Source organism: Stegastes partitus, unplaced genomic scaffold (genome assembly GCF_000690725.1).
Source record: "Stegastes partitus isolate 25-593 unplaced genomic scaffold, Stegastes_partitus-1.0.2 Scaffold602, whole genome shotgun sequence".
NCBI lineage: Eukaryota > Metazoa > Chordata > Actinopteri > Pomacentridae > Stegastes > Stegastes partitus.
The window spans coordinates 50,549-59,819 of NW_007578333.1; the positions used below are offsets into that span (position 1 = coordinate 50,549).

The window sequence follows — 9,271 nt, forward strand, 5'->3', positions numbered from 1 at the left end:
CTGAAGCAGCTCTCAGAGACACCAGATCACAGCCGCTTCCTCCACGACTACCCCTCAGTGTCAGCACTCAGTGAGTCCACACACTCATCCAGCATCAGCATCCGTCCTCGGAGACACTTTGAGGACGTGACAGCAGCTGTGGAAGAGCTCAGAGATGGACTCCAGGACGTTCTGAGGGACGCATGGACAAACATCTCACTGGCCATCACTCACGTGGATGTTCTACTGTCAGAATCAGAACCAAAGACCAGAGCTGCATTCTTACAATATTCACGAGAAATCACTCTGGATCCAAACACAGCAAACAGACATCTGTTATTATCTGAAGGGAACAGAAAAGTAGAACATATGGATGAAGATCAGCCTTATCCTGATCATCCAGACAGATTCAATGACAGGTTTCAGGTTCTGAGTAACGAGAGTCTGACTGGACGGTGTTACTGGGAGGTGGAGTGGGGAGGAGGAGAAAAAATTCATGTAGCAGTTTCATACAAGAACATCAGCAGAACAGGGAGTTCATCTGGATTTGGATTCAATGACAAATCCTGGACTTTAATTTGTTTCACCCACAGTTGTGTATTTTGGTACAACAACACTAAAACTCATACCTTTGGTATTCCTTCCTCCAGAGTAGGAGTTTACCTGGATCACAGAGCAGGTGTTCTGTCCTTCTACAGCGTCTCTGACACCATGACTCTCCTCCACAGAGTCCAGACCTCGTTCACTCTGCCGCTACATGCTGGACTTTTCCTTGATTATGATTCCAGTGCAGAGTTCATTAAAGCTGAATAGACTGAAGTGTTCAAAGAGCAGCTGGTTCAAATGTTTCCAGCTGATTCAGTCTCATTGTACACTGTAAAACACCACGGCTTGATTTAACTGTCTGTTGGTTGAACAATCAGCTGTTATTCTACAGATTTATATTCCTGATAAGATCTACTGAGAACACAGAAAGAACGTTTTCATTCACGTGTTAACAGTAAAAAAAAGTCCAAAACTGTAAATAACGTCCAAATCAACAGTCATTTGTTCTTTTATCAGGTTTGACTGCATTTAAAAAAGAAAAAAAACATAAATTGTTTTGCTGATATTTGACGTTATTTGAAAGAAACGTTCTGTTTATTAAGGATCGATTGTTTAACAGGTTTTAGTAAAATCACAGGAAAAAGTCAGAATTTATAATCCAAAAACAAAAGTCAATAATGTGGAATAAGATGATTTGATGTGAAAAGATGGTTTTGTTTTGTTTGTTTTTTCATCTCATGATATTTCCATGAATATGTTTGTTGTGAAAATCTTGAAAAGTTTTAAGTGTTTTTTCTCAATTTTTAAAATTACATATAATTAGGAACCCCTGTGACTATCGTATTTTCTTTGTTGCCAAAAACAAACGCAATTTTGAGGGGCTACACATGCTCGAAAACTCACCAAAGTTTGCACACACATCAGGACTGGTGCAAAATTAGATATTTTAAAAGAATTGGGTACGTTAATGGCAAAATGGCTCCACAGCGCCCCCTACAAAGTCTGGTCAAAACTGTGTTTAAGCCAGAACTATGACATTCGGTGGGCATATGCAGCGGGTCGGGATGCGCAAAAAAGTCCACCAGCGCCAAGCCCTAAACCCAACAGGAAGTCCGCCATTTTGAAAAAAGAGTGCGAGAATTTTGGCAGGTTTTGCTCATTTTTGCCCTTTTTCAGAATCTATCTCCTCCGAGGGGGAACGTGGTCACACCTGAGATTTGGCCAGCACAAGCTACAGGACGTGGTGATTAAAAGTTAGTAGAACGTTCCGTAAAAGTCTGACGCCATAACAATGGCGGCCCCTGGACTATTCGCAGAAACGCCATAAAAACGGGACGTGCTTTGTCACCGGCCTGTACGTCCTCCGAGTTCCAGCCAGAGCGCGTTACCGCTTCGGCTCGCCATTAAACAGGAAGTGGCGTTGAAACGGGCCGCGTGTGCTCTGATCTGCTTGGTAGTCAAAATCAGAGTCCGGCCAGAGCGTGTTTGCGCCAAACCCCGACGAGCGCACGGCGAGGACCCGGCTTGCAGCTTTCATTTTGATTTAGTTTGGATGGATGTAGATGTTTTTTGCACCATAAAAACTAAGCAGCTACTGTATTAGACAGATATTGAAGCCAAACAAAGCTGTAGCTTCCAGGGGTCAGTGCTTCATATGAGCAGGATATACACTCACCTTCTCAGGAACACATGTACATCTGCCTTGTCATGCAGTTATCCAATCAGCCAATCATGTGGCAGCAGTGCATCACGTACACAGCAGGAGCCCGAGTTAAAGTCCACATCAAATATGGAATGACTGTTTGCGCTTGTTAGTGTTGGCAGATGAGGCACAGCAGCAGAAGACCACGTTGGGTTCTGCTGCTGTCAGCCAAGAGCAGATATCTGAGGCCATAGTGGGCGCTGACTCATCAGCACTGGATGTTTTCTAAGACTGGAATCTCCATTCTGCCTCAGGCTGTCGATGGTGGATGTGAATTTGGCATCAGCGGCATGAATGTATGGATGCAACACTCTGACGCGCCTTAATAACAATCAGTCATAGCTGAAACGCCACATCCTGTCTTCTTGCTGGACATGTGCAGCCCTTTGTGGTCATAATTTATCCATCTTTTTAAAGGGAACTTCCAGCAGGATAATCCAACGTGTCACAAAGCAAAATTAATCTCAAACTGGTTTTAGGGACGTAACAGTAACTTCAGTGGAGATGCGGTGAACCAGGACATTCACATCTGCAGAAATCATACGATGCAAGCACACCAACATGAAGCAGAACCTAATCGTTTCCAACATCTTGTGAGATCAATTACAATAAGAACTGAGGCTGTTTTGAGAGTAAAGGGAGACCCCACCAATTATTAGCACGCCGTTCCTAATAAAGTGCTCAGTGAGTGCGTAATATGGGTTCAGTGTCGCTTCGGGCTAAGAGCTCAGAAAGTCTGCCAACATAAAATCAATGAGCTCCGGAGAGCGTTTGTCTGCTCGACAGACTGTTGGAGGATTTGATAGTTATTTGTATTTGTATTTTTTAAACAATTAACAAATGAGCAGCCAGCAGGTTGTGATCCAGACAGACAGCAGCAGCACGACACAACCCAAGTCCTTCTACTGGCTTCACCGCATTGGCGTAACGGGAGTAACAGAGGAGGCAAAAACAAAACAACATAAAACCATTTTGTTGCTATATGTGCATTTTTTATCACGCTGTAATAATCTCCTGCACAGTGTTTTTTTTCTTTTGGAGAGTCCCTAAATTACAGTTTATCGTCTCATCAATATATATATAAAAAAACGCAGCAACACCAACACGATGCCAGGCCTTTTTTTTATTTTATTTGAGTGCAGGTTAGTTATTTATGTGTAGCTTTCATATGACAGCGCTAGTGCTGCTCTGTGTATGCTAATTTCATTGCAGGAACCAATAAAATTGTCACTGGATCCTGCTGATTCTTACAGAAATTGTGGAGTTTGTTTGCTTGTTGATTTTTATTTTTTATGGGAATACATCATGTTATTACCAAGCAGTTCTTGGTTTAAATAATGCTAAAATCACAGTTTATTATAGTAAATTTACCTATAAAAAAAAAAGAAAAGACACTTCAACTAGCAGATTTATTTATTTTTGTTCACAAGTTCAGTGTTGAAGCAAAACCCAAAAACCACGAGGACCCGCAGACAGACGATGGCATGTGTTCAGGCTGATAGAGCGGCTACCCAACAGGCCACAACGAAACGCCGTCCAACTGATAGAGATGGCAAATGTTTGGCGTCTTGTCAGGAAAATGATTAGAGCTCCAGAGAACAGGTGCACTGCTATTCATGGGAAGACGCCAGCTGGACACAGACGAAGAAACTTCACCGGCGTGTGTGTGTGAAGGAGGTGAAATCAATATTCATTACAAAACCTCAGAAATGGAAATAACTCAGGCGTCCATCCACTATGGCACGAGCTCAAAGCCTATGGACTAAAGCCTCGGGCCGCCGCGTGTGCGTACATGTGCTCACAGCGTGTCCCTGTTTGAGCTGATTCCGCAAAGATCCACCTCTCGTAATAACCGCCGCCCACAAACAGTCACGCACTTGAACGCAAAGGCACCGATCCAGCGCCATTAAGTGTCAGCTTCAAAAACTTCAAAGTTGAAGTTTAGGAGAGCACTGCTGGCTCGCCTCGCCTCGCCTTGCTTATGAAAGCAAAGCAAAAAGTTTTGTATTCCCCAATCCCTCCACTTTCCTGTGTCTCCGCCTGATGCAAATTGACAGACGGAAGGAACGAATGAAATAAATAACCACACAAACAAAGGAGAGGGAGGATGTGAAACAACCAGAGGACAAAGAAAAGAGAACGTGGAAGAGAGTGAGGAGAGGTAGAGAACGGAAACATCACACATCAAAGATCCCTCATCATCTCTTGGGGCACTCAACGGCGAGAAGAAAACAAAATTGCTGTCTGCCCCCCTCTATCTCGCTCTCTCTTTTTTCACTCGGCAGTTTATTTGGTCTCTTTTCTTCTTCGCCTGTCTCTCCATTAGAACTTGACTGTGGGAGTTGTTGCCTCAAGTCCTTTGGAGTTGAAAGTCTCTAACAGATCTGTCACCCAACCCAACCTTTTAACTTCAAACAAGAGATGGAGAAACGAGATAGAAAAGGTAGAGAATGAAGAGGGATGAGGGGATCTGAGACGGGACTGGTGGCGGGACCGAGAGATGACAGTGAGGGAACGAGGGAGGCTGGAGATGAAAGCAGGAGACGGAGGAAAACAGAGAGGAGAAAATAAATGGTGGGAAAGACGGTAACAAGACAGGAAGTGGAAGGAAAAGTCACGTTAAGCTTATAATGAAGGATGCGTCTGCAGCTCAGGAATGCAGCAAATTGTAGCAGAAGAGTTCAACCTTTGAGAAACTGTGATGATTTGGTAATTTAATTAGAGTCTTAATACCGCTGTGGTGTAAAACTAGTAGCCGGTTAGCTTAGCTTAGCATGAATACTCGAAAAAAAGGGGAAACAACTGGTCTTGCAGCACCTCGAAAGTTCACAGTGAAACATAAAATAATTCTGGTTTTACAGGTAGTCGCTGATGGAAGCTGTTTTTCTCTGCTGCTAGTCTTTATGCACTCAGTCTTCTTCTTCTTCCACTTTAAGCCGGAACACAAAGAAAGTGTAATTTCCCATCCCGACCTTTTTACTATAGACTCGTCTCAGTCAAAGGCCATGTAAAAACTTGCTTTATTCAGTTTTGCGAAATGTAATGTGTGTCACTGTTACGTGTCAATGTCGAGGATGGTTCAATAGGCAGCGAGCCGGCTACGTTACATCAGCGAGGCCTTGGGAAATGTATGAAGCAAACGACAGAGGTGATGAGGTAAAGAAACGCTGCCGGTGGGAGATGGAATTTGAACCACCAGACTCAGCGTGACCCACAATGCACCTTGACTCTTGAGCAAACTAAATCTGTATTTGGCTGTTTTCATTTAAGGAAACCAGAGTCAACCACAAGAGGCTGTCGGAGAAATAACCGCCGGTAGCGTTGGAGCCATTGACAAGTGCTCCTCGCTGACTTTTAAGACTGCATGCTTCTATCGGGTTTTTAATTTATCTGTCAGCTTTTTGTTTACTCTTGACACAATTAACTCCATCACTTCTTGTGAGTGCACTTGAGCGCGGCGCCGTGAACGCCTTTGAAGATAAAAGAGCAGAAAGGATGAGCCATTATCCACATAAGCACGACCGGTTTTTATCTTGCAGCCTTTCACGACGGCAGGCTTTTCATTCTGTCTTTAAATGTGGCTATTTTTAACAGGTAGGAACACGTTTGCCTTTATGCGAGGCTCAATGACCTTTTGTAAAAACTACCTTGTTTCATACCTGGCATTTATCTCCATGGCAGCAAATTTAGCCACGATCGCGGAGACGGGGATGGCGGCAGTCTTTCAGTCAGTCTGTTGGTTGGACTGAAAAATTACGCCAAAGTGCCACAAAACTGCAGCTTGTTGAAGGCGGGCTCCACATTCAAGTTCACAGACCTGGTGTTAAAGCTGCAGGGTGGAACCTTTGTCTCCCCCTTCTGGCTGTGACAGTAATTACACTTGCCTTTGATTACTTTCTTTGTGATAATATAATTCTTCCTCTGAATGATAAGTTTCTTTGCTATGTGGAGATTCTATTCCTCGGTAGTTGCTGCAGCCTCGTCCGTTTCCATCACCAGTTGCTAACCTTTTCTGGCAACCCAGTCACTGTGGGTTGATGCGAAATGCATCATGAAGAGTGTCAAGAAAGTCACCACAGACACCAGGTATACAACTCTGGTATACTGGCAATGTGTTCAGCAATGTATGCATGTGAATATGTTCTTATATGTCAACTGTCAACTTCACAGCTACTTCCACAGTTACAGCTGAGCAGGAGGTGAGCTTTTAACTCAGTCATTTAAACTGTATTAAGGTTTAAAGTTATGCATAATTAAAGACGTGGCTGCTTGAATGACAGGCGGGCACGATGTTTGCATGGCCCATTTTAGCTTCACTAATGCTACACCTCATGTGTGGATTAGCTGGGGCTGATGGTGACGGCTCTTCAGAAAACCTATGGGTGACATCACGGAGGGTTCGTCCATCTTTATGTACAGCCAGTGGTCCAGACTGGTGCTTTACTGTTTGATGAATCGCCCTGAAACTTTTATGCAGACTTTCATGTTTCACAGAGGATAATGGTGACGACCCCGGTTATTGCCTGATGGGACGGAAAGCACCATCAGATCTGAATCTCAGTTGTCAATCTTTAGTCCAGTGCTTTGGTTTATGACATTCCTATCAATGTCAGCAGTACTCCTGAGATTGAGACTTGTTAAATCATCAACTTTAAGTTTCTTGAAGTTCTTTTCTTTTTTACTGGGTTATTGGATTCCAAGCAATGTTTCAGACTGATCTGACAAAAAGAAAAGAAAGATGCCCCCAAACTTTAGGTTATTCTTCACTGAGAAATGACTGAGTAGACGGACAGAAAGACGGTTGAAAGAGGAAGTGAAAGAGGTGGGGAGACGGAGTAAAGGAGGGAGGAGGGCCTATAGGGCATGCTGGGGGAAGGATCCAAAACAGAGATTGATGAGCACTGGAAACAAGGTGACTTTGCGGAGGGGTGGGGAGGAGGAGGTACCGGGGAGGGAATGAAAGCGTTACAGTGCAGGCAAAGTGGAAGCAGAAGTATACGATGAAGGGATGTGATTGGTTGGGGGATTGGATGGTAGAGTACCAAATGAACCTGGAAGTGATCGCATTATGACAAAGGAGACACAGGAAGACATCAGTGGAATAGCTTTACGCCGCTTAAGCCAACTCAGAGTTCAGTGATATAAATGTTTGTCAGGAGTGTCGGTACAGTGACGTGTAGGCAGCAGGCCAATGCAAAATTTAAAGCAGAGCAGCTACCAAAGAGCCAACCAATCATGGCTTTATGTCTGTTAAGGATAGATTTCTTTTACTCTTCTTGTACACGCACTATGACCAAGTAAGACTTTAGTGGCAAAGTAAGTGATACGCTGTTTTTCATTACAAGAACTTTCGACTCATTTTCAGACCCAAACCTTTGTGTGCTTGTTCCAACCAGAAAAATGAACTCTTTAGATCCTGTTTGAGGGCGAAAACTTTCATTTGTGCATCTCGATGTTCTCGTCGAGTGGCAATAAACGCCTCTCACATCACCATCAGCGACATAAAATTCAACATGTATATGCTAACAGAACAAACTCTACTATCCCACTTCCTACATTGTTAAAGAACTGGAGGTATATCTGGTAACTACTGTTGGTCGTCATTTGGTGCAGCCACAGTTAATGCCAGGGTTGAAGCTGTCTATGAACTGAACTATGGTTGCAAACGTTTGTGCCTGTCTCAAGTTCCTGCCGTGAAAAAGGGACCCACAGTTGCCTATTAGGTCATGATAAGGACTGTAGTGTAGAGTGAATGAAGTAAAAGCAACAAATAAAGATGTACTTAAGGAGATTTGAGATGTTGAATTGGGCATTTTGTGTATTTCAATGCTTGAAAAGAGAGAAAATGAAGAGCAAACTAGTTGGTTAGCAGATAAAAGACTGGCTGTTACATAGCACAGCAAAGCCTGAATGAACAGATCTAAATAACTGTTTGTCTGGGGAATCACACCCAAAAGTACAGTAAACCTTTGATTGGTTGGATTATTTCATTGGTCCCCTGCATGCACTACCAGACACTGTAAACGCTAACGACTGGTTCAACAATTTTCCACAAAAATCTGTCGTTTTGTTTTAAGTGTTGTCTGATACCTCAACGAATCGGCATCATTAAAGTAAAGACTCCCATGCAAGGCCAATTTGTCTGGCCTCAGAAATACTTAGCCTCCAAATTCATTAGCCAAAGTGCTGCTTGCTAACACATAATTGCCATAAATCACGTCGGTTCAGTGTCAACATGGAAATTGTTATCATGTCAGTTGTTGTAAGCGTCCACAATTGGGTGTCTGAGAGCCTATAATTACAAAAATAGAAGGAACAATTAAAAGAGACTGATAGCAAAGGAACCGTTTCTGGTACGTGTGTGTGTGTGTGTGTGTGTGTGTGTGTGTACTGTATGCATGTCTGTGTGTGTGCACGGGAGAAGTACTTGAAGGTGACTATGAATTACCGGCTGGCAAAAGTGACTAATTAGAGTAGCAATTATACAGCCGCTCCCGGCAGAGACCGAGAGTCAACAGCCAAATGACCTCTCCGCAAACTCATAATGGGCCACACACACAAATAGACACACACACACACACACACACAAATAGACACACACACACACACACACACACACACACACACACACACACACACACAAAAATATCCACTGTGTTTTTAGGCTACATGGCCATTTCGGTAAGACTGATCACATTGACTCTGTCACCCTGCTGGATTTATGTGGAGCAACAGAGTGGTTAAAAATATTGTGCTATTACCACAATTCTGTTCTTGGTGGCTCAGTGGTTTGAAATGCATCCAGCACCATGCACCCAGAATGCAATGGCATCAGCCCGTCTGCCTTAGTCCTAAAATGTGTAATTTGGTTTCATAAACAATCGCTTTTAGTTGTTCGAGAATTAGTGCAAATGAGCAAAGAGTTCTAAACACGGAGCACCGTAAGAAGAAAGTAAGTCCTTCATGAAACAGTTTTGTTAACCTCATTATCATTAACCAACCTGTTTTCAGTCCCTGGTGTCAAACACTGGTGGTTTGTCAAAC

General features: G+C 43.3%; 2 protein-coding genes across 2 annotated transcripts in view; one reads left to right on the forward strand and one right to left on the reverse strand.

Annotated features, from left to right (window-relative positions):
- Positions 1-989, forward strand: part of LOC103362781 (tripartite motif-containing protein 16-like) — a 1,752-nt gene extending 763 nt beyond the window's left edge. Inside the window, exon 2 of the mRNA XM_008289264.1 lies at positions 155-989. Within this exon, the coding sequence (XP_008287486.1) occupies positions 155-792 (638 nt within the window). The 3' untranslated portion in view covers positions 793-989. The remainder of the gene's footprint in view (positions 1-154) is intronic.
- Positions 1-9,271, reverse strand: part of LOC103362784 (calsyntenin-2) — a gene marked incomplete at its 3' end in the record, with an annotated part of 206,548 nt that overhangs the window by 50,130 nt on the left and 147,147 nt on the right. The gene's annotated exons all lie outside the window — the stretch shown is intronic.